The 26,371-nt window shown below is 44.5% G+C and overlaps 1 protein-coding gene across 5 annotated transcripts in view; it reads left to right on the plus strand.

Moving 5' to 3' along the window:
* Window positions 1–26,371, plus strand: part of Cd44 (CD44 molecule (Indian blood group)) — an 85,813-nt gene that overhangs the window by 22,000 nt on the left and 37,442 nt on the right. For all 5 annotated transcript variants that reach the window (XM_057781277.1, XM_057781273.1, XM_057781275.1 and 2 more), the window contains exons 2-5: window positions 11,282–11,447; window positions 15,151–15,284; window positions 20,948–21,016; window positions 23,639–23,860. In XM_057781277.1, coding sequence (XP_057637260.1) covers window positions 11,282–11,447; window positions 15,151–15,284; window positions 20,948–21,016; window positions 23,639–23,860 — 591 coding nt within the window. The remainder of the gene's footprint in view (window positions 1–11,281; window positions 11,448–15,150; window positions 15,285–20,947; window positions 21,017–23,638; window positions 23,861–26,371) is intronic.

The raw sequence follows: 26,371 nt of genomic DNA on the forward strand, positions 1-26,371 counted from the left end.
AAATTAATTAATAAAAAAAAAGAAATACCTGCATAATATTAGTCTGTAGGGAAGCCTGGAGTTCGTTTTTAAATTAGTGATTGATGAGGCAGAGCCCAACCCATTGTGGGTGGGAGCTGATGACATCCGGCTTCCCTCAGTGGACTGTGCCTTGGGATATAGAAGCCAAATAAATCTTTTCCTCCCCATGTTGCTTTTGGTCATGGTATTTTTTTATCCCAGCAATAGTAACGGTAACTAAGGCACCAACTTAGCCTCTGGACTTGCTCCAGCTTAATCCACCTTAAGTCAGTGTTGGTTACGAGGTGAACTACAGATAAAGGGCGACTTGCAGATAAGTGTTAAGGTTTATGGGCAACTCAGTTTTATTCCCAAACTCATAGTCGTTCAGGGAAAGCTTTTTGAGTAACGGGCAGAGGCTACTGGGGCTGGAACGCTGTAGCTGCTAGAGGATGTGCCATCATCGTTCTTCCTGGGAATTAAAACGACAGTGTGGAGGGAGGGGCTAAAAGCATCAGTAGCTGAATTAAGTGGGTTTTTTGGTTTGGTTTGGTTTGGTTTTTGGATAGTGTCAGAGCAGAGGTGTTGGCCTGCTTACTGCTCCAGCCAAGTAGAAATTCGGTCAGTTCGGTAAGAGTTTTCTTTTCATACAGGTCCCTAAAAGGCCCAACTTCTTTAGGCACAGACCTCTGAAGTTCCAGTGCAGTGCAGATTTCTGCATGAAATTATCCACCCTACGGGGGAAAAGTAATAATTAGCTCCCCCCAGCCACCAACTCTATTTGCACGGGATTAGAATGTTGCGTCCGTGGTCTCCAAGCTGTCTAGGGAGAGACCTGACTCCACTTCTCATCTGGAACTTCTGGACACCAAAGTGCAGCAGGGAGAGACATCCACACGTGGCTGCCATGACAACACAGGAAGGAGTCTGCTCAACTCCTAACGGTACCACCTCGGGCAGATTGCTTAACTTCTCAGCCTCAGTTTTGTCACCCGCCACCTGCATGAAGGCTTGTGATGGTCACAGCCCTTCCACGACTGCCGTGAGATGAGGCAGCCATTGAGCAAGGGTTACCAGATACACACCATGTGCCCCTTGCGTTAGCATGGCTGAGAAAGCCAGCCAAGGGCTTGGCTGGACTTAGCGCCAGAGTTCCCCAGCCTACTCTGCCCCGCAGTTGGTTCGCATTTTAAATGTGAATCTTGGTGTCCCAAGTTGACAGCTGTGTCTTTCAGAAACCTAGTCTCGGCTTGCTAGCGTAGCTTCGAGTTTTTGCCACTTTCGTAAGATGTGGGGGCTAGTTGTGTCTCACTTGCCTCGCAGATGAGGAAGGTCATTTATTTAACCTCCAGAGACTGCTCAAAAAAGTCACATGATGGAGAATCTTTAGGACATCCAGGCTACCATTCCCCCACAGAGTAGCAGCTCTCGGCAGTCTGGAATCTCTGACTCTCACTCGAAAAGAGGGTAAAAGAGATGGAAAAGGGAAAGAAAATCAAAATAGGAACTATCCTCAATGGTAGCTGTGCACTGTAGCCGAGCTTCGCAGGAACTGGTGATGGCCTTTCATGTCCCTTCTCTAGGTGACTCCACCTTGAAGGATAATAAACCTTACTTCAGTTACTCAATCTTGAAATTTTGTCAGGCCCACTCTTAACGTAGTCACAGTCATGGCAAAATATCCTGGATGTTCTCATTTTGCTATTTCCTCTCTGTAAGGTCAATGCATGGGGTCTCTGTGGAGGACATTAAGTTGCAAGGTATTTTTATGTTTGATCCAAGGGAAGAAATACAAAAGTGATCCAACACTAGGCTTGTTATTTCTAAGGCATTTTTGCATGGTGTAGTTTATGTGGGACAGCCCATAAAATTGGAGCTCCAGGACCTTGAGTTCCATGCTCATTGTCTGTTTCCACAGACATCATGTGGGGTGACCCACTTTCCTAGTGTGCTTCATTTTAAGACTGACCAAATGGTGATTACCATTTAATGACTGGTCTTTACCACAGAGTTTTCAGACTGGTTTGGATATTTCCTTAGGGGATTTTGGGAGTGCCAGGGTCCCTGATGGGGTAGCCTGGGTACTGGTCTGAGGATGAACAGCAGGTAGATTCAGGCTCTAGGTTTGTCTCAGCGCACTCATTTTGCCTCTGCCTCAAGCAACTATATTTTTGTCTCACCTGTCGTGATTTTTACCAATGCATCATGGAGGTCAGGGGAAGAAGATGAACACTACTATTGTTCTCTATGACTGCTGTGGTCACCCCCTCCTTGGGCTGATGTCAACCCAAAACAAGGGCAACAAAAACCAGGAGACCCAGGTGACCCGAGGCAACATCTATATGTTCATCAAACTTTTCCTACATCTCTCATTCCTTAAATTTTTTATCTGTAAAATGGGTGCCTAGCACCCCCCTCCAGACTTCACAGGGTTTTTGATATGCATATTTGGTGAGATAAATTCCAACATGACAAGAAGATGAAGGTCTCAAGTACTTTGATACATTCTGTTCTGCAGAGAGTAACACCAAAACATGTCTTCACTCCTGTAAGAATTTTGAAAACATTTCTGAGACTTGAGTGTGTCTCAGGTGTACACACCCATACTCTGAGCCTTTTTATCTTGCAAGCCCCAAGGATATTCTAGTTTTCATGCTATTTATTTAGATTTGAGATTCCCAATGATTATACTATTTAGTTAGTATTTATGATGTATATTCTTCTTTTAAAAGGCTTTCCAATTGGCCTGTAGTCGTTGTACCTGTTGCTGGATTACATAAAACCATTTTCATAAAAATATATACAAGGTCTTTTGAGCATATTCTTATCTTATCCCAGGAGGGAGGAAGACTAGATGTATCCCTGCTGCTGTTGTGAGTTTTTCAAGGTCGCATAGCTTCTAATGAGCAGAATTTGGGTGTGACCAGTGCATCCTACTCCTAGATGAAGGTTCTGGCATATCACCATGGCAGGACTCTGCTGATCTCTTCTGAAGTGCAGATACAAGCAAGTTACAGCTAAGGCGCCTCTCCTGAGCTACCCTTCTCTGAAAGTGCTGCTTCTAGACTTGAGCACAAACTATACTCTAATTAGATGATGTAGAAGCAATTACGGCTGCCCAGAAAAAATGGTAATTGCAAGACAAAGTGGAGCTATCATTTTTTTTTTCTTTCCCTAACTGCAGCAGGAAAAACCCTGTGTGGGTTTCTGATGCTTTGTCAGTTCGCTTACCACATCCTGGGTTTGTGCGAGTCAATCTGCTAAATCAATAAGATTCAAAAGAGAAAAAAACAAAGGTGTTGGGGCCAGTGGACTTCCTGGTTGCCATGGCAACATATAAGGGTATGCACTGTGGGTTCTTGCTCTCATTTGTCTTCCTGGAGGCTTGTTTCCCCAGGGACGACTTGGCTTTACAGAGCTCTTATGTAGTGAGGTAATACCAAGGGGCAAACACCCTGTTGGACCTAAGAGAAGGGGTGGGATTTTCAGCAGGCTCTCACTGCCATGTCCCCAACATTGAAGCAAAAGACAAGAAGAAGGCTTCTCCCTAAATTCCGAAAACTACGCAAGATATTTCTAGACAACGCAATGGCTTTGCTGTTTGGAGGGGAGGACTTGGCAGAAATCACCAGGGTGACAGCTTCTGAGAGGGTTGTTCTTTCATAGAGTCCCATTGACTCATGATGAACTCCTTGTTCCTTAGACGTCAGGGTGTTCAGCCAGGCCCCCAGACATTGGGGTGCCTTTCCTCTCTAAGTGCCAAGAGATGAATAGCTAGCTCAGTTAAAAGCACCCAGGACAACTTCTGGAGGAAATTCCCTCTCTCCGTATGATTGTGTATCACTGTTTTCTCTGCTCTTTAAACCCTCACCCGCCTTGGGGGCAATTCCCGGAGAGACTGAGTCACTAGGAACCCATGGTCTGCCAGTGGCCAGCCAAAGGCAGTCCAGCTACTGACAAGGATTTTAGCCTCATTTGGAAGTGGATGTTGAACAATATGCTCTTTCATTAGGCACCCATCACATGGGAGTCAGACGATGGGACGAGTGTGGGGACCATGGGAAGGCTACCAGCCTTCCTCTGCACCAGCAGGTCTGGTGAAGCAGGGGCTACACAGCTTGAAAGGCTCCCAGATGGAAGCTCTGGGCTTCCAAGACATCAAATGGGTAGAAAGAAGAATGACTTCTTCATGATGTGCCTCGGGATGATGCTTCATGACCATGAGTTAGGGATTTATTGGGAACAACTCGCTCATACCTTTTATGAAAAACACTATGAGGCAGGATCACTGTAGCAGAAGTCAGGATTCTGCAGTTATGTCCCCCGAGGTTGTCCTGGCCTCATAATGGTCTGGGAACCATGCTCAGTCACTCTAGACTTAAGTTTCTCTTTCCTCCCAGATAATTTGTTTAAGGCTCTGCATTGTCCTACCCTGCTCATGGATGATCTAATTACCAGGATTTTTTTCCCTAAACTTGGCGCTTTCCCTCCCTGCTTCTAACCAGAATTGGCTCAGCTGGGCTCATGAACTGCATCATCTTCTGTGCAAGATGTAGGCTCTGCGAACCCGAGGGCAATAGTTGAGCCTTGGCTTTTAGATAACGAACACTGTGAAAGTGAAGACCGTGTGACGGGCTCACCAGTTCTTTGGGCTGCCACTCACTGCCCAAAAGGGTGGCTGTCTCCTAGGTGCACCATCCTGTTGAGGACCGTCAATCCAGGGTGTCAGGTTCCAGCTGGATCAGTCTAGAGTGTCTACTTGGTCAGTGTAGATCTTTGGGATGGCTCGTAGCCATCTCAGAAGGTCACAAGCATACTCTGCTGTGGTGGGCCCAGCTGTAAGTCAATCCTGAATGCTCGCTCTTCTCACTAGCTCTGCCTAGCCATGGCTGGAGCACTTGGGATCTAAAGGACAGAAGACTAAAGCTGCTGCTGGAACTGGACTGTTCCAGTTCCCAAGAGTATAGTAGGAAGAGGAAAGGGGAGAGAGAGGTGGCCAGCTCAGGACGTCTTTCTTGGGAGTGGGTAGCAGTTCCAATAGCAAGGTAATTTTGCATTGAAGCGACTTCTACCCGTGGGGTGAAAGTTTTGCCTGTCAGAGTGAAGGAGACTTTCATCCTAAAATCATCTCCAGTAAGCCTTAGTCTCCCTCTAGAACTTGTTTAATGATTGCCTCTCCACGCTTTAAAAAGCACGTGGACAGCCAATGAGATTCTGGTGGTGTTTGAACCCTTTCCATGTCTAGCTACCGTTTAACACTGTAACGGGATCAGTCTGACTATTCAGGGTGTGCCTGCCCCTACCAGTTCCTTAAGACATCTTAATGTATTAGTCAATTCAGATGTAAAACGAGGTTAATAAAGTAGTCCATTACATAGAATTTTTATGAGAATAAAATGAATTATTAGCTGTAAAATCCTAAAAACTGAAACATTACTCAGAATAGGTGCTGTCTCTGCTTACTGTTTTTTTTCACAATCTGTGATAAGTGGACCGTGGGAATTGGGCAAGTCACCGAGCTGCAGGAACTGGCCTGCCTTCTAATTCTACTATCGCTAAGACAGCAAGTTCTCTTCACACACAGCCTACTGTGAGCCAAATCAACAGTAAAATACCGAATTCTGCTTCAGAACTCATGGGGAGATGACAGAAAGAGGGTAGGCATGTGGTTGGCTCATGCAGGCAAGCTAGAATTCTTTTGGGGTCATCTAGAGAAGAGGTTTGGACAGCTATCCACCTCTATTGGGCACAATATGTTCGCGAGTATCTTCTGGGGGTCTTCATGTGGGATATATGGCTGTCCACTTTTAGGAGGTCTAGCTTTATAAATGGTTGCCTAAACCTGTGTGAATATGAATCTGTTGTACCCATTGCAGAGATGCTGACTTCATTGTATAGACAGATAAAGCCAGTTACAAAAACAGAAGCAGTCCTTGGAAACAGTTTCTTTCTTGAAAAACAGCAAGCGTTCATAGAAACAAAGCTCCAAGTTCAACCATTCTAGTGGCCAGTAGAGAATTCTCAGCAAAGCCTGGGTGCTGGCCCTTAGATATGGGGAGTCTACCTGCCTTCTAGAGCAGGAACCACCCCCGCTTACCTCTCAAGCAAGTTTGGGAAGAAGCACATAATGGAAACTTGAGTGGAAATTACACAGTGGCTCCCTTTCAGATGGCGTTATGATTTTCTCCCACTTAGGAAATGACTGGGTGTAGGAAGAACCCATCTCTCCCTTACTCTACAGTGTAAGCAAAGTGTTAAATCACTAGGGTAATGTCCCTAATGAAATCTGTCTCTCTTGATCTGACAGGCTTAGGGAAAACTAAAGATAGGTAGATGTATCTGCCATAGGTGACTTGTGGCTTTTCTGAGAGTGACTTTTAATCTAGTCTACATCAGGCTCAAAGTCTGACCCTTCTATTTGGACAACTTTGGACACCACTTTGTACTTTAGTTTCTTCATGTCGGAAATGGATTTCTCAGACTCTTCCCCAGGAATGAGTACCTTAATTGGTTATATAATACTAAGTGGTCAGCCCTGAAATCATATACTTACAAGTAACATTAAAAGGATATCTATATCTATATATCTATAGAGAGAGAGACAGAGAAAGACACACAGAGAGACACACACAGAGAGACAAAGAGACAGAGAGAGACACACAGAGAGACACAGAGAGAGACAGAGAGACAAAGATAGAGAGACAGAGAGACAGAGACAGAGTGTGTTAAAAGGCCTTGAGAAGGAGCAAGGATGACATGGGAGAGTTTGGAGAGATGTATAGATGTAAGGGGGATTATATAATTATATTTTAATTTCAAAACAATACAATTTTTGAAAATGACTTTGCTAGTGTGTTGGTGAAGTTTTAAGGCAGTTAACAAGCGTGCACAACTTTAGTTATTTAGAAGCTCCATTTTTGCTCAGTTTCAGTTAGTGAGTCCTGCAGACTCTGGCAGGTTGCTGCTGTGATCACTTCAGGAAGGCTGAACATCAAGAGAAGTTTAGCAGCTACTTATCCGTGCCACCTGCAAAGTGGCAAAGACTGGGAAGACCGGAACTAGGCTAAGCTATTGCCTTTCCCATGTGCCCATGGAGACACTCATGCCGTCTCTTTTTCTGGTCTTTCTGAGGAGGACAGGCAAACCAGACTCTTGAAGGCTGGGCCTGGGGACGCCCCTGCCCTGCTCACAACTTGCTTTAACTAGTACTCTAAAGGAGCAGCGTGATGGAACCTCCGTCTACATCCTTCCCTGAGTACATTCTGTCTCTCAAAGGGAGGGGCTTTAGCAGTTCAAGTCACTCAGATAAAAGAGATGTATTGGGGACCAGAGGACTCAGCTGGAAGCATTGTTAATGGATCCTCATAAGGAAGGACTTGTTTGAGAGGTGTGATTGCCATTTAATTAGTTCCTTCATGTGAACATGTGTGGCATGTGTGTTCCCTTACATGTGAATGTATGCATATGGGTGCACATGTGTAGGTGTTCAGGTGCTTGCACGCGTGTGGAGGACAGAAGACAACATATCTCTCACTACTGAGAAGCTGTTCACCTTTCTTTTTTCTTTGAGACAGTGTCTCTCCCTGACCTGGAGCTCACCTTGACTGGTAGGCGAGCTTTCCAGTAAGGCCTGGGCGTCAGCCTGTGTCTGATTCCCCAGTACTGGTTTCCAAGAGCACACCACCCAGCTGTCTTTCTTACAGGGCCTCATGCCTGGTTCAGCAAGTTTTATATGGGTTGAGTTAGCTTCCCAGCTCTAAAGTTTGCCTTGCAAGTCAGAGCGACTCCCAGATCCCAGAGGCTTTTGTTTCTGAGGACCGAAATGCAGATAGAGATTCTGAGGTTCTTCCTTCCTGCTTGGAGCTTGGCCCATCACTACCTGAGCTCTGCTAGAGATGCTCCCTAGTCCATGCTACTTCTATCTCACCCTGCTCTCATGATGTTTGGGAACAGCGTTGGCTGTGCATTTGCAGGATAAGGAAGCCAGGGGAGTTACCTATCCTGCCAGGAGAAGAAGGTCCTAGGAGCCCATTCCGGGTGGGTTTGAACATCTGCCCTACCACTGCAGCTCCGTGACCTCAGGCATGTTTGTATAGTTTCTTTTCTCCATGCCTCAGTTTCTCTATCTGGAGAGTGATGATTAATATTACCCTAGAGTTGTTTTAAGGAGATGATTAGTTAACACTTGTAAAATACTTAGAAGAGTGCCTGACATATACAGAAGAATTCACTACTACTATTGTGCTTGGTAGTGTTAATACCCTTTGGGGCAAAAAAAAAATAGGCTCTATATAAATATAAGGAAGAGAGTTAGGATGTCTTCATAAATTGCTAGGGCTTAGATGATACACAGACCTGAGGGTTTGGCCCATTTGAAGGCCGGGGTGATCCAAAGCTGAGGGATTGATTATCACCAACTCACATGACAGTTGATCTGGAAGTCTGGGGCATTATCCTTGTGACTCTTAATGGTCCAGGTGCCATTGGGATAAGGAGCGGGATTCCTCCTCACAAGATTAAAACAAACAGAAACGTGTACTTCATATTTCCTGAGAATGTCTCACTCGCCCAGTAACCGTTTCAGATGCCTGTAGTATGTCGGGCTAAGCTAGCAAGATGAAGGCTGAGTTTCTCTGTCTTGTACCATCCTTGATGGCCCACGCACACACACAGGCAGTTTCAGGCATACTTACTGAATAACCATCCTGTGTGGACACACTGTCTCTACAGTAACACCGGTTACTGCCTATGGAACTCAAGGGATTTTACTCAAAAGTCTCCGTTTGCATTGGTTTCTCTTGCATTTGCATAACCCGTCGGCCAGGTGGCAAGCTAGAATCGATTTTCATAAGAAAGAAACTGCTGCTCATCTCCAGACCATTGTCCAAGCCTCAGCCTTTATTTTTAACCTTGGAGTTGACAACAGCCATCTGGGCCAGGAGCAGGCAGGTGGCATCTGACTGAAGTCGCCCCAGCAGCCTCACCTGCAAGAAGCCCATTGAGACACTTCTCTCTCCTTTTGTATGCGGGATCAGGAGAGGCCTGGAAGGGCTGTCTCCCTGAGTAACAGGGTCCCTTTGTGAAATTGGCCATCTGAGACTGAGCTGCAAATGTCAGTAAAAATAAACAGCGTTTCAAAGGGAGCTTGTGCGTTTCCTTCCGGTGTGTGCACATTGCTTCATCAGCCAAGAGCTGCATGAGTGGCTTCGGCGAGCGCGCTGGGCCCCTGAGATAAGGAGTTAGCTGCACAGAGCATCTTTCCTTCACTGCAACTGCCTCCCTCCAGGCTTTCGTGGGCTTTGTTTCTGCTTTTAAAGTAGCTGCTTGCCGATGACACAAACCAAGGTGAAGAAACGAACTTGCCATGGCCTGGGCCTTCTCCAGGGTGACTTCTTATTTCTTTGTTTTGCATCTGTCTGACACTGCCTTGTCGTGTTCGGAACCTGCTTCCTGTTCTAGGAGAAGGCAGCTGGCACCTGTAATAACCATACTTCATAATAAATGGGCCCTCTTTTGTCCTCATGAAGCAGTGGTTTAGGTGAGCCTCTCCCCTGTTTTAAACATGAAGAACCTTGGGCACGTGGAAAACTGCTTCACACCCCTCTTTGAGGGAGGCCAACCCAGATGAGAGGAGTTACTACTTCAGCCATCTAAAAGCTGAGGACCTGTGGAAGTTGCTTTATTTCTTCCTAGCTTCTGATTCTTAGCATTCAAGTATACATGCAGCGCTTACCTTTTAGGGTACTGTTGACAATTATGCAACACAGAATCCCAAAGATTCAAGATGACCAAAGGACAGTTCCCACCACAGGCCATGCCAAAATGTAGAACAAAGTTTGCTTCAGGAAGAGCCTGTGATTCTAGAGAGAAACGGTCCAGTCACTTCCTTCAGCAATTCCCTTCTCCAGCTTCAATTTTTTGTTGTTGAAAGTTAATTTGAACTTCGAAGGGTCCAGATCTGGGTTAAGGTCACTTCTCTGTGACTCCAGACCTGGGTTTTAAATCCTAGCCTGGTATCTCAGGCACTGCTGAGAGAAAACGTGGTGGGCTGACAATTCAGAAGAAAAGAGAACCATTTGCGTGGCTCTAAGGACAGAGTGTTCCACATAGGAAAGAAGGCAGGTGTGTGATCTCGGGTCTGGAGGAGCTCAGGGTGCCTGATGGAGGCCAGGGGGGAAACTCTGGGGTTGGAGCAGTGCCCACAGCTCCCAGACTGGAGAGGGAGGGAGGCCACAGCCTGATGGCATTGCTCTTGACCAGAAGGAAGTTTGCTTTGGGTGCAGCTGAGTATATAGTGTTAGAAGTGATAAGGTAAGGAGCAGCACCCGTTGATTGTGGAAGCGTGCTCACAGTATAAGAATAAGTGTGGAACCAAACACAGAACTGTATGTGCAATACTATTGTGCGTGTGTGTGTGTGTGCACGCACACATCACGTGTGTGTAGGGGGTAGATGTGTGTGTGTGTAGTTTTCTTAGTAGCCGACATGTGTTTCTTCATAACTCCCCTGGATTTGGTCAGTTTCTCATGAGTTCTTCGTTGATGGAGATTCTTTAAGGATGGGGGTCCTTTATGCCGCCAGGACTCAGATTTAAGCTTAATGTATCTTTGGGAAGCCAGAGTGAGTTCTGAAGGCTGCATCAGTAGAGATGTCTATTTGGATTTTTGTTGATGTTGTTGAGGTAGGGATACACTGTAGCTGTGGTTGACCTGTATCTCACAGGTAGCCCAGGCTGACTTTAACCTTAGGTGATTCTCTTACCTCAGCTTCCCAAGTGCTGGGATTTCAAGCATGAGATGCCATGGGCAGTCTTCGGCTTTCATGGGTATGCATGTGTGTGTGCGTTCACGTTTATAGGCCTGTTCACACGTGTGACATGCACGTTGAGGCAAGAAGAAAACACTGACTGTAATTCCTCAGGTGTCATCCACCTTGTTTGTAGACACAAGGTCTCCCATCGGCCCTGAACTCACCAAGAAGCCTAAGCTGCCTGGGCAGTGAGCCCAAGGGATCTACCTGTCACATCCAACCCTAGCATTGCAAATGCTGGCCACAATAGCCAGCCTGTTATATGTGGATTTGGGGGGATTAAACTCAGGTTCTCATGTTTGCAAAGCAAGCACTTTACTGGCTGAGCCATCACCCCAACCTGCTGTTTGACTTTTTTTTTCTTGTTTGTCTCTTTTAATGTCTTCACTTATAAGCACTTCTTACCATTGATCTAGTTTTGTGCAAACTTTTCATGCAGAAGAGTCTAACATATTTCTGTTTGATCCCACAGATTTGAATATAACCTGCCGCTTTGCAGGTGTATTCCATGTGGAGAAAAATGGCCGCTACAGCATCTCACGGACTGAGGCAGAAGACCTCTGCCAAGCTTTTAACAGCACCCTGCCCACCATGGATCAGATGCAGAAGGCTCTGGATTTAGGGTTTGAAACTTGCAGGTAAGAGACCAGCACTCTCTCTGGGGACAGTCCACTAGGGAGGGGCAGGGCTTACAGCTGGAAGGCTCCTTCCTGACAGTTGAATGGGTTCTTGCCTAAAGAGGTAGCCCTACCTATTAATTTGACCAAGACAGCCTGAAACCGGTATGACAACTGGAATTTCAAATCAGCTTAAGAAGACACCTTGGTGAATCAGGCGCTCGCTTGTGGGGGAAGGGAGTCAGCGTCAGCCATTAGGGTCCTATCAGTTGCAAGCCTCTTGCCTAATGTGCTCCTGTAGCACTCCTCTGGCTTTGAAGAAACATTCAGCATCATTGTCGGAACCACAAGAAAACGCGAGCCAAATAACAGTGTTTAAAATAAATAGGTAGCTGGCAGAGTCTTAGCTGTGCAGACTTGACACAAGGCACGTTCTTCAAACCCCCCTCTCGGAGCTTTTAGGCTGTTTTCTGTGTTGCTATGATTTGACAACGTAAGTAAAAGGATATGGAAGTTTTAAAGCTAGATTACATTAAAATAAGCTGTTATCAGAAGCCTTGAGACGTTTTCTTCAAGGTACCCAAGGCCCCAGAGGACCTTCCTCAAATCATTTTGTCCACAATAATCGTAAGAGGCAGGGGCAGCCTATGCATTTTTTTTTTGTTTTTGTGGCTAGTGGCATGTGTGAATGGGATCTTGGTGACATCCTCAGTCAAGTGGTTGGTGTGGTTTGATTTCACTAGAAGATCTGGGTAATCTTCATATGTGCTCTAAATCCCCACCTCAGTCTCCAGCTTCAACAGTGTGGTTCTCTTGCCTCTCCAGTGCTCACACACGTGCACACTCATGTGAACAGAATGCTTTTAGAAAGTCTAGCTGCAGCCCTCTTCAAGGAAGCTGATAAATAGAAGCGAATTGCATCTATCCCTGGCCCTTAGTTAGCGACTCAGACACCCACATCTTGAATGGTCCCTGAGACTCTTGCTCTGTCTAATACAGTAACTATTAACTATACGTGGTGAGTTACATTTAAGTTCATTAAAATTAGGTTATATGAAAATGAGTTCTTTGCTGGCGCTAGCTATGTTTCACTTACCTGGTAGCTGCCTTATCAAATGTCGCAGATTATATAGAGAATGTTTTTATTGTTTTGAGCAGCGCCAGGTGGACATCTGTCTCGAAGGGTTCAGAGCTAAGTCTAGGAGAATGGTAAAGGATGAATGACAGCTCTGGAGCTACTGACCCATGACCTTCGTGAAAGACCGCTGGTTAGCAAAACCGCCTATTCAAGCCCCAAGGCTATATTTTAAAATGAGGCCCTGATTAGGTCACAGGGCTAAGAAAGTGCTTTCAGAAAGCTGGCCTATGATTGTGAACTGCAGTTAAGATGTACTTATGAAACATAATGACTTCTCATCTGTTGAGAGCCAGAGGAATGAATATAGAGTCCCGAGCTGATGGGAACATCCTAAAGACATCCTTGATCTTAATCCTTAAACTTCTCTGTTTATTAGTAAGACTTTTTATAGATGAAGCAACAGAGCCTTAAAGCTTGTCATGAATCACACTGATTGTAGGTAGAGGAGTCTCAGTTTGGCTGTGATCAGTTTGAGTGTAATGACTAAGCCCTCGCAAAGGACGAGTAAGGGGGAAGATGCAAGGACTGGCTAAATATGTCTTTTCTCTGTTGGTGGAAGTTTCCTCTCTCAGAGCCGCCTGATCCCAAATACCCAGCAACTGCTTCCCAAATTACCACACAGAGGCTTAGTATTATTTATAAATGCTCGACCAATAGCTCAGGCTTATTGTTATTAACTAGCCCTTACTCTTAAAGCTAACCCATATTCCTTTCTTATACTCTGCCATATGGTGGCACCTTTTCACAGTACTATGTGCTCATCTTTCTCTCTGTGTGTCTGCTGGAGTCTCCTGATTCTATACCTTCTCCTTCCCATTATCTTTAGTTTGGTTGCCCCGCCTATACTTCCTTCCTGGCTATTGGCCAATCAGCATTTTATTAAACCAGTTTGAGTAACCAATCTTATAGTGTACAAGAGGACTGTCCTCCTTGTGGACAGTCATTCATTCATGCCTTGTACATGTATAGAAATTTCAATGCCCCAACTCATGTATAGTACATGCTTATAAAACTGTCATGTGGTGAAAATTCACAATAACTCACCAAAAGAATATAAGAATGTATTCAATTCTGGAATATCTATTTTGTATATGTATAATATATGTATATGGCATATATATGTATTATTCATACATATATGTCAATACGATGCAGGGAGCAGGATGAAGAATAGTTTCCTTGTGGAGTATTATTTAGAAAAAATATGAAGATAAACTTCTGCTACAGAAATCTGTCAAATCTGTCGTTGTACCCATACTGGTATTAAGTGTTTCAAAACTCAATTTCATAATTTCCCTCAGGTAGTTATGGAATCAGATATCTGCCAAAAGTCAGAAGGCATAGTCCCACAGGCTGGGGCAAAGCCTCAGCAGGAACTTCTGTCTTGTCTGCCCCGCCCTGATTAGGGACAACTCTCAGGTCCATGAGAATTTCTTGCTATTTAATTGTGTGCCCTCCCACCTCCGGGCTAAGGAGACTTTGGGGAAATCAGCCTGTCGGTTTGGACGAGGAATTCGTCATTCAGCTCCCATTGCAACACCGACATAATGAGAGACTTTGAGTTTAGGAGCTTCCAAGTCGCTCTCATCTCCATGGATCTTGCTGGGTGCTGCAGGCTGTGCTGTTGCCCCAACAGTGGGAGTTAAAAGAAGGTGCATTTTAGCTTGCATTGTACTTCTCAAACCCTACCAAATTTAGCATCTCCATCTTTGTTCTTTGGCTGTCACCCCACCTCTTTCCTCTTGAGCAGCATTTTCTCCACTCGCATGTCATATTTTGAGGCATTCGTGTTCATGTTAGATGGCCACTGGGATGGTGGTGACGTGCACTGTGTCTGAAAAGGCCTCCAGCCCCAGCAGACTCCCAGAAACACCCAGATGGGTGTAGGAGCGGATGGTGTGTGGCATGAAGAACTTTGTTAAGTGACCCACTGCCATTTGCTGCCCTAATTGCTATTCCTCTCTGTTCAGTGATGGCCAATTTGTCTCCGAGGGTCTGGGTTGCTCAAAAAGTCAGACATATGGTGTGCTCAGCACCAGAGCCAGGCTTCATGTTGGCCATAGTAAGGAGTGAGGGGCTCAAGGGAGAAGGGGAGGACAAGAAAGGAGGGACAAAATAAGAAGGGTCTAGAATCACAGACTGAAAGGAGGACCAACCCACTTGCCATCTTAGGGGATTGGCTGATTTTATGTCATTTTTGGAAAGTATAAAGTTAATTCACTGCCAAATCTCCTAGTGTAGTTTTTTTTCTTCTGGAATCCAGGCTTCCTGATGCCTTTAATAACATTGCTGACCATATATTTTATATGGAACAATTTTGTTTATTCATGAATCTTTTTGATTAAAAACAAGAATGATCACCAGCTCCCAGTCTTTAAATGAACTCTCTTTGCCTCCATCAGCTTTGATCGTCTTCACTCTCCTCTGCTGGTGATTTTGGATTTTATGGAACTTGGTTATTGGGACCCTTAGCATCCTTGGGGTGAATACGTGGAGGTGTTGTGCACATTAAATGTTATTTGATGGGATATTATGAAATGAGGTCCTGGCCATACAGGTTAATAACTTTATGTTTTCCCTTGGCAGGTATGGGTTCATACAAGACAATGTGGTGATCCCGAGGATCACCCCCAATGCCATCTGCGCAGCCAACAACACAGGAGTGTATGTTCTCCAGTCCAATACTTCCCACTACGACACATATTGCTTCAATGCCTCAGGTGGGTTCTAAGTGCGTGGTCTTTGGGCTGCCTGTGGGAGCATGGTTGTCTGACTGTAGTTCAGTCAAAGCATGGGTGGAGCTTCCTGAAACTTCCACTCAAAAGGAGTCTCTACAATAGAAGGAAGAGCTAGACTCTAGTATCCATGGTACTAACGTGCCAGACTTGGGAAGGTGATGATAAATAATTAAATATCAATTCTTTTACACAAAGTTGGAGAATGCTAAAGAAAAAAGGCACCATAAGAAGGCCCAAACTCAAGGGATACTTGTCATTTGAGAGGTGAACTGGGAGGGTGCATCCAAGGAAGTGCTTTGGAGAGCCACAGTCACGGGAGTGTAGCTCTTGGCAGATGAGAAGGCCATGTGATGTGGGCACAGGAGCGTCTTAACTTTACTAAACAAATACCAGGGAATACAAGGTGGCATAAGCCCAGACAGAGGATAGAGCTACAGGCAAAGAAGTTATACAGGTTTAGTGGAGGGGTGACTAGCACCTCCAGTGGGTTGAGAAATCGAAGCAATTTCTGCAGAAAAGTGGTACCCATCTATTGATCGTTTAGAGGTGCAAGCTAAATGACTGAGAATATTATTATAAATGAAGCTAGTGAAAAAGCAAGGAGGATATGATAACATTGACCTTCTTGGAAAGGTCCCTTACTCAGTGGTTGGGGCCACCAGGAGTAAGAAAGCTAAATGAAAATCGAGATGCTGGGCTCCCTCCTTTGTCTATTAAGACTTTCCCAATCATGAGCTTAGAAGTCATGCTTACAAGTCTACTCAAGCCACCATACACACACACACACACACACACACACACACACACACACACACACAATCAAAGAATTCTGTGCACTATACATTATTCAAAGTCTTTTGGGATGAACTGAAACCATAAATGTCCAAGTTTTAAATGCCAACCATCAAAAGTCTCAGTTTTCAAACTGTATCTTCTAGTCCCCTGAAGGGTTGAAACTTTATGTTAGGGAAGGAAAAACTTTGAGGTGAATTTGTCATATCTTCCAGGACTATAAATTTTCCTCAGACATCGAAGGAAGATGTTAAAAGGGCTGGAAAATGGCTAGAAATTTACCCCCATGAAACAATAGCTGGTATAATACCATGGGGGATATAAAAACTGTGTGGCCTTCTAAGGTAACAGGGGGCATGGAGGGCAGTGGGAGATTACATCAGTGTCCTTAGACTGTGCCAGTGTGCCCGTGCCACCTACCCATTGTTTCACAAGCACGGAGGAACACATGGGGATTTAGAGGAGAAATCTAGAGTTTGGGGGAAGGAGGTGTATTGAAGCCAAGTAACTGAAATACAGTATATGAACCCGAGGGATTTTTCCAAGTACATATGGGACATGGATACATACACAAGACATGGCGGAAAATCAGAGCAAGTCAACCTCTCCATATCATATGAACAAAGAACACACATGGAATTGGATTAAAATGAGGAAGTGTACCTGAAACTACACAGGGCACTGTCCGTCCCCTGTGTATGGATGAATGTAAAGTAATGAACCAAATGTAATGCAACGAACCCAAGCTCAGATGGGTAAATAGGAAGTAGGCAAAGAACGCCCTGGCTTAACTTCTTCCATCTTTGTACAAGGGGTCAAAAATGAAGGAGTTGAATGGGTAGCAACCATGAAGTTTGGGGGGATCCTGCCTGCTGCTCCCAGTCTTTAGGTTCTGTTTTTGCTTCTCCTGCTGAAGCCTGTTCCATGAACGTATGCAATAAATCACAGGACTGTGTTCCCACACTGCCTTGGCTGGTTTACAAGCTGGTGTCATTTTGAGTTAAGGGTCTACAAAATTTAATTGAAACAGGCAAAAACACATACTGTTTTATGGTCAGGAATTAAAATGATCCAGGCAAGCAGCTACTGCAGCTTTCTTTCTATCCTTCATGGTACCCCCAAATTTGGGTCCATCTCCAGCACATGGGTCTCCAGTTTTGATGAACTCTCTTCTCAGTCAAAAACCGGGAGAAGTACCAACGCTCTGCTTCATCCCCAAATGACTGTGTTAGAAGCAGTAAAGTTTAAAAATAATACTGTTTCATTTTTTTCTATTTTCTACATGGATTCCGTGTTGATAAGCTTTAATGCTTTTTCTTTAAGTTCAAAGACAATAAATATTTATTAGTAGTATCTACACACTATTGTGCTAAGTAAATAGAGGGCAAGAAATAACCAAAAAGTGTGTTTCTTGTCTTAAAGGAATTAATAATCTTCTTGAAGTGGTAAGACAGAAAACCCAGACAGGGAGGCAAGAATAAATGTGGCCGAGGATGAGTATAGTCAACATCATGGATGTCAGGGCAGGAAGTGAAGATCCTGGCAGCTTCTGGTGTGCTGCCAAGATCATCTTGGAAAGAATCTTAGATTATACCTACCTCAGGACGGCAACCTGGAGGTCCCAGGAGTGGGAGCCCGTACACTAGCAACAGGGAGAAGAGCCAGCAATACCATAGCAGGTAACTTCTACAAACTTAACCCCCATACTTCTGTGACCCTCCCCCCAGTTAAAAGCACAGCAAACCCCAGGAAAAGGCTGTGTGATTTTTTTTTCCTGCCCTCTCTCAGTATCTAAGACCCAACACAAATGAGTCTGGTGACTTCTGGGGACGGACAAAGATGACTGACTCAAGCCCATCTTTTAAAGCTTGATTCAGTAAGATGCCTCATCCTCCTCTTAGGGCAGAGATAAGGAGCAGATTTTACATTCGTGATTTGTCCGTTCACTCACTTATTTGAGAGCTGTTTGGAAGATTTACTCACGGAACACCTATAAAAGGTACCAACCCTAGAGGAAGCGCCCTTCCTGCTGGCATCCAGAGACTGACACCTAGACTAAATAATTATTATCTTAGTCCTTTGGAGCCAGTGGAGCCAAACTTTCTAAGAATACAGCCCCGGGGAAGCCCAACTTAGAATTTCTTTAACAAGTCCCTGTGCTGGGGACACTCCCAGCAGTGCATTGCTTAAGAGACTGAAGTTCCATCTAATGAGGTCACGTGAGTGGCGCAGGCAGGAATACGTTAACTGCAAATTTGGGTCACCATGCATCTTGGCATCCTGGACAGACTGAATTTCTGTATGAAATTTGAGGTGAAATGGAGCATGAAGAGGTTCCATGGGAACACATTCTCATCACTGACAGATTAGACTCAGTGCTGTTGACATGCTCAGCTCCTTACAACTTCGCTCCCAGACACTCACAGGCCCACTCCTGAGGATGCTCCGCATCCAAATACCAGAAACATCTCACAGATTGGCTCAGCCTAAGACAAAGAAAATAGGCACCCCTCCCCTCAAATCTCTCCAGTAGCTGCATTCTCAAATAAGGGTGTTTTGAAGAATGTTTTAAGAAATATAGAGGTAGAAATAAGTGTGATGACCTGGTAAATTCATTAGAATCAGGGATAGAATCAGGCTCATCGTTTGTCTACTTTCTTCTTCTCTCACTTGGCCTGAAAATGCTAAGTGACCCTTAGAAAGAATCAGTTAACACTTTAATAACTCAGGGCCTCACTCTCCAGGCTTCTCCACAGGCTTCCAGACCTGTTGATAGCTGTGAACCATTTTAGGGGACAGCATCTTTGGAATGCTTTCTGTGGGAATTGGGACTTTTTCCTCCCCTTTTCTCTCATTTGACAAATAGATGCTAAGTGTCTCTCTGTTCTCACGCAATGTTCTGGGCCAAGCAGACGAACTCACTACTCGTTCAGTAGAGCCCACGCATCTTTGTGGCAAGGTGGGAAGCATGAGGTGGGTGGCATGAGATTCATATGAGAGTAACAAGAGCGAGAGGATTTTAGGTCATAGTGCACATGAAGAAGAAACAAAAAGGTGACAAGTGATGGTGACAGGTTTGGGGAAGGGATGGAGCACTGACTTCACCATTGGTGACTTTCTCATTTAAAGGTTCCCTTTACGAACTTTTCACAACAACTTTTACAAGAATACTTTCTGTAAAACATACTCTCCTACTGCTGTCTACGGCTTACAGCAGCTTTTGCTTTCAAAGAACTGACTGGAAAAAGCAAGCAAGCAAACAAGCAAACAAATAAACAATCAACAACCAGTCTCTTTATATTTGGCAAAAGGTGTTTCTAGTAACTTAGAAGCAGCCACTACCTGCTTGCCCGATTTCTGTTTCTGCCTGTGTTATGAGTGGGCAACAATATGTGACAAAGAACTTGAAAATGCTTGACACCTGCCTTCCTTGTGACTCCTGTCTGCCCGTTTTCTGCTACCCTGGCCCTCCCATACATGTGTGTCCACATCCACCCACCCATCAATATCTTTCTTCTTTTCTCTATGCCGGAAAGCAGCTCTAGGAGAAAGCACCCTACAAAATTGTCATCTAATGCTGAAGTGGCCATGGTCACCATAAAAGCTGTTGTGCAGCTGGGTGTGAGGGCGGCACTCTTGTAAGCCCAGCACTTAAGAGGTTCAGGCAGGAGGATCATGAGAGTAAGAGCAGCCTGTGTCTCAGAAAAACAAACAGAGCGGGTAGCCCTACAGTACACAAGTGGAACCTAACTTTACGTTAAAGCAATGCCACTTTATAGCTCCCTGGAGTTCAAAAGCTCCATACCTACTAATAAAACACCTGGGCATAAACTGGGGTGGTGGTTAAATTGCTGTTGTCTGCATATAAGATTTAAGGAATAACACAGAAACAAGAAATTATTGCTCCTGGCTTCCGAGTGTGTTAGGCAATACTGGCCAGAAAGTGCCTAGAAACACCTAGGGGTGACCAGTTAGCCCAAGTCATGGCATGGAATCCTAAAGAAGGAGTGGGAGTAAAAGATAAGTGGAAGACAGGAAAAAAGAAGCCAAATGACAAATGCCAAGACAATGTGGGTGCCCATGCCAAAGGTGGCCAGCCCTAGCTGTGAAGCCCTGTGCATGGAGGAGGCACTCACAAATACCAGCCAAATTAATGAAGCCATTAATCCTGTAATAAGTGACTGGGGATTTGTTGGTTTCTAAATATTTTGGTTATCAGGTAAATTCATTAGTTACGTTATTTTAACTAGCATATCTATTTATAACATATTGAGTATCTTCATAGTCTTCTGGGAGCCACGTCAATCATGTGTGTTCACCACAGTTCCCATCATCCCATTGATATCTGGGATTACAAATGATTTTCCATGATAGTCTCTACCTGCTTTCATTATAGGTTTAGTCACGATGATTACACAAATCTTTTTCCACTGAAAAGAGATTTAGAATCCTCTTTAATTGTATGCTTAATTGGAGAAGGGCCACGTCTGTCTTATTACTAATTAAACATAAAACATCAGGCTTGCCACCGTATAAGCATATCTCCCACTGTCCTTGGATAACCCAGTCTCTTTTCCCAGCTCCAGGATTACACATGTCCGCACATTTGCCCTAGAACACGTGTGTTTCTCAGTGAGTGATGTTACTGGGGTGGGAATAGTAAGTTTTTGACATTAAATAAGATGGTAAAAACACATCAAAAAGGGTCGAGAAGTTCCTCATAGATTTATCAAGTTTCAGGAAAAGTTATTTAGGACAAACTCTATTCTAACTGAGCAATAGGACATATTAGATGTGAGAAGTTTTTTAAATTATTAATTTTTATTTCATGCTTTTTTTGTTCTTCCCCATAGCGCCCCTTGAAGAAGACTGTACATCCGTCACAGATCTGCCCAATTCCTTCGAAGGACCAGTGACCATAAGTACGTACCTCTTCTAGTTTGGGGTGATTTGTCTCATTCTGGGGAGGGGTGTGTTCATCTACTACTGTTAATATCCAAATAGGCTATTAAGTTGTTTCCCTAAGGGGATAATGGCTGTGATTAACACCCCATTCCCCTTTCCCATGATGCCTTGAAACTGTTCTCTGATTTACCCTATGCCCCACTCCTGAAACATCAGTCATCTGAAAACCACTGTCGCACACTGGGGCGCCGTCTGTGTACTCCACAGTTCCCCTGTGTACTTGATCTTTGTCTTCTACATAGAATACATTTGTTTTCCAAAGAAATTGCAAATGGAGAACTAACACCATTTACCATAAGTTAAAGGTAACCTTACAAATCATCTTAAGTGCAAGAAAGGTAAATAATAGTTTTTAACTTTGAGCTGTCGGAGACTGGGTACCTGAGCTGTGCTCTGTCTAATAGAGAAGGTTAAGGCAGTTTGAGGGATGGAGACACCCACATGGGAATTCTCTTGTTGACATAACTAAAGTACTTGATTATGAAGGCCACAAGCTTCCTGCTATGTGTTTCAATATAATTTATACCACACCCACCTCAGATAATCTGTAGACAATTGTGTGGACCAATTAAGAAGATGGAAAACACTCACCAGAACTTCCCAACCGGTTAACTTGTAAACCCTAGTACCTTCACTTCTCTTCTCATTGGAAAGAAGAACAGTGTTGAAAAAGGTTTATTTCTGCTCCCCTGGGCCCAGATCCCAGCAGGGTGTGTGGACACAGTGGTAGTAGTAGTGGGATGAGCTCTGCCTAGACTGTGGAAACCCAGCCTCTCCTTTGGTCTGTGCCCTGTAGCAGCCAGAGGATGCTTCCCATCCCAACAGCTCCATATGATATTAGAGCGACAATCTTTCCTGAGCTTCAGTTTCCTCTTAGGTATAAGATACATCATGTAAGAATTATCACTCAACTCTAATGTGTCTCGTGTGTTCCTGGCCCGTATCAGATGTTTAAGAAATGCCTAGTTCCACAGTTCCTGAACAATTCCTTCTAAGTCCAGACTTCTATAAGTTTGGTCAATACCATGGTTTGAATATGTCCACCCCAAGCTTTCATGTATGGAAATATACCTCCCAACTTTACACATTTATAGCAATTGGGGTTGAGATCTTTGAGAAGTGGTTGGTATTGGATAAGTAGAGAAGGGGAGGCCTGACGACACTGGTAGCTTCATAAGGTGATGAGGAGAAGAAGCAGGCTTGCTTGCTGTCTTATCACAATGACGCTCTCTGCCATACGATGGCAAACAAATAAGAAAACCTTCAGCAGATCCCAAGCAGACACTGGGGTGGTGTTCTTGAACTTCTCAGCCTAGACTGAGTTTAATCAAAATAAGCCTCATTCTTCATAAACTATCTGGTGGTCAGAAAGATGCCTCAGTGTCGAGAGCACTAACTGCTTTTGCACAGAACCTGGGTTCAGTTCCCAGCCCCAACAGGGTTGTCATAGCTGCCTGCAACGCCAGTTCAGGATCGAACTCCCTCTTCTAGCCCGTGTGGACTCCTGCACACACATGGTGCACTAAGCTCATCCAGGTGCACAAATATTAAGTTATACGTTTTTTAAAAGTCAGGCAATATACATCGTCTTAGCTTGGAGTTGAACAGAAGAATGTAGCCCTTCGCAGTCAGCGATCATCTCAGATCTTTTTCTGCGTCACTGTCATGATGATTGAGACCTTTGAATGTTTTTTTTCCCCAACACTGGTTTTACTAATATTTTTATTTAAGCAAGTTAGACAAGTGAAATATAAGGAATCCTTGGTAGCACCCATACCATTCAGCAGAAAATATTCCCAGAGAATACACACTTGTAGCAAATGGTTGAGGCTCAAGGCAAAAAAAAATACATTTTAAGAATGGATAAAAAATTAATTTGTACTTTTTCTCCTCTGGTTCATTCTGGTCAGTTGTTTATAAAACCAAAGATTTGTGTGTGTGTATGTGTGTGTGTGTGTGTGTGTGTTTGCCAATTTTAATGTTGAATTTCCCTGAGTATGGTTGAATGTCTGGTAATAGTTAGACAAATCAATTTTTTTTACCCAGAAATAGGGGTTTGCTTAAACTGGCAAAAATTACCCCCTTAGAAAGAATCTTTCTAATGGATTACAAATTTATCTTCTTTGTGGAGGCCATACAACTCTATTTCAGATCCTTTCTGGAGATAGATGGAATTAATAACAACACAATTTATACATATTTCAGAAGGGACTGTAAAGGGCAGGAAAGGATGGAGCCTCCAGTTATTTTAACTACTATTCAGGACACTAATCATGACCCCATCCAGAAAACAGTGCCATTCCTTTATGAGTAAGGAAGCTGAAGCTCCCGGGGTTACCTGGTCTAGAGATATCCGAAGCTCAGATTCAAGTGTGGGCACTCCCTAGCACCTCAGCTTTCTCTGCCTCATCTTCATCTCATCCACTCTATCTCAGCACTAGACAGACAGATGTTCTTAAAACAAGTAAAGGTAGCCTCAAATGTCATGTCATGTCATGTCACACGACAGCCCACTGTCTTTCCTATACTCAAGATCTATGTGCTGTGAGGTTCTGAAGGTGCCCTCTGTCTCCCCTTAGCTATTGTCAACCGTGATGGCACCCGCTACAGCAAGACGGGAGAGTATAGGACACACCAAGAAGACATCGACGCCTCAAATACTATTGATGTTGATGTCAGTAGCGGATCTTCCAGTGAGAAGAGCACCTCAGAAGGCTACATTTTCCACACCTCCCTTCCCACCAAACACTCAACTGGAGATGAGGATGAATCCTACTTCACCAGGAGCACCCCAAGCACCAGTAAGAAGGGAATCCCCGTGTTTTTCCGATAGCAACTCTTTGGCGAATGCCAATGGCCCTCCTGAGTGACGCACACCCAGGTGTTTTCTGTTGTCCCTAGGCATCGAGGGTCAGGTCCCTGTGCCTGTCCATGCTCCTGGCCGGTGTGCACTGACTCCTTCTCTTCACATTTCCTCCATCTTCGCTTCTGTTCCTCTTATCTTGGGATAAGGTGCGCCATTCTGGAAGGGTTTCTTCAGGGAGGTGGCTCTTTTCTCTTGTTGCTGATGTCTGGGCATTGCCTCAGATCTCTTACGGAAAGAATATTTGCTGTTGTTTTGTTCATTATTGTTGCTTTTCACTATGCATAAGACTATTCTTTTAAAGTTATGGCTGCAGAGTGTGCACAGCATCCTGGGAGTTCCTTCTGTAGCCTTACCCGAAAACCCTATGTTTTAATCTGATTTATTTTCAAGGTTCTGATTGTGTACTATCCAGTCCTAGTCCTCAACCATGCTATTCTAAACCATTCTTGTGTTTTGGTCCAAGGAACAAATGTGAAGGGTTTTCTTTTTACTAGCATAATATTTTTATTGATTATTTGGGAATTTCATACAATGTACCCCAATAACACTCACTTCCCACTCCTCCTAGGTCCATCCCCCACCCTTCTGACCTCCCCTCAAAAAAAAAAAAAAAACACAACAATAACAAAGAAAGAACAAATATATCAAAAGCAATTTGTGTTGCCCATATATTCTCTGGAGCATGGTCAAACTCGCAGTGGCGTGAGGGGTTTCTGAGTACCTTTGCCAGCTGCAGTGCTCTAGACTGCACTCTGTTAGGGAAGAGTCCAGTGCTCTTCGGGTATGTGGCTAGGGGACTTTGGGTTTGTGCAGCTGGGCTCTGTTGGAAAGGTGCTCAGAGCTCCTTATCTCCTCCATTTCCCTGCCTGTTGTTTGTTTAGAATGGGGTTTCAGTTGACGGGGCTCCTTCTGTGGAGGACTATTCAAACCAAAACGGGAAGCTAAGTCTTCACTGGGTATCCTAGTATGGTGTGCATTTTCTCATTTCCTGGCTGCAACTTGCAAGGGGTGGAACTCTGGCTTCTTCCCGGTTTGGCAGGAGCATACTGGCTTGTGAGTATTCAAGCCCTTGTTAATCCCCTAGTCACTCAGAAGTCAGAGAGCCTCCCCAACACTCTGATGGAAATTAGCAATGTTTTCAATTTCTGTTATCAGGTTGCTGAGTGAGAGGAATGGGGGACATGAACAGGTGTAGAATTCCATTCATTCCCAGGAAATTCTTTGAAGTCTGTCCAAAAAAATCCTCCATCAGATTCTGGGGTCTTAGAGACACTCGGTGTGTAAAGTGCTTGCCTTACAGCATGAAGACCTGGGTGTTTTGATCCCCAGTGTCCACATAAAAACTTGAGCTTGACAGCTCAAACAAGTGAGCTGCAGGTTCAGGGAGAGCTCCTATGTCAAAAAGTATGACAGGAAAGAACCTCCGACCTCCACACATGGGCAAGTACTCAAGGCATATCTTTTCATGCATCCAACGCCCTCCCAGGTCATTTCTTCTCTATGGTAGCTAAAATTAGAGGATGATAGCAAAGAGAAACCAGGGTGTGTGAAGTTTTTATCCACTCACTCCAGACTGTGTGGCTTCTCTGGTCCAGATACCCCTCTAGTTTATGGGGATCAGAGGTGGCTCCACCTTCCTGGATACAACATCCTAGCTCAGAAATCAAAGGAAAGGAGTGTGTGAGGTTTAACAAAAGCGCAGATCAGACTTCGAGGGAAAGGAGAATTTTGCTTTCTTTTTTAACAGAGCACGCAACTTAGTTCCTTCCAATAGGTGAGGAAGAGGGGCTAATTCCCCCACCAGGGTAGGGGTACTTGGACATAGCATGTGGTACGACAGAGTTGGCATGGAGAAGCCTTCTGAGTAGCATCCTGCTTTTTGAGTCCAAAGAGGAGCATCCCAGGAGCTCACTTATCACTGTTGGGTGGAGGGTTGAGACATAGTGAGAGGGAGTGGACACAGATTAGCCTGCAGGGGAGCAGAGGTCAAGAGCTAGGCTGGCTGAGGACATGGAAGAAGCCGTGTTTGGCTTAGCCAAACTAGCTCGTTCCTTTCTCAAGGGTGCTCAGTGGGTGGCAACAGGGAGAACTAGCAGGAACAACAGACTCTTTCGACTTGGAGTTTCCCACTGACTGTTAATTATAAATATTATTTTTGGAAGAGTCTGACTGGGGGTGTGTCACTAGTCCTTTCTTATTGGCCTTCTGGAATTCTCTGGAATCAAGAAGCCTAAACTAATTTAGGAAATAGGCTCTTGCCTTGGAAAGCTCCACTTCCTGTCTTCTGGGTGTCAAATGAATAATTTGTTTTCTGTCTCGCAGGACCTTACTTGGGTGGGGCGAATCAGAAACTGATGGCTAGGCTGACATTTCTTTCATTATCTCCTCTCACATAACTCCGTTTAGAAAGAGAGAAAGGATGCCCATTTGCCTCCTGCATGTCCAT

This window comes from Chionomys nivalis, chromosome 9 (assembly GCF_950005125.1).
Source record: "Chionomys nivalis chromosome 9, mChiNiv1.1, whole genome shotgun sequence".
NCBI classification, from domain to species: Eukaryota; Metazoa; Chordata; class Mammalia; order Rodentia; family Cricetidae; genus Chionomys; species Chionomys nivalis.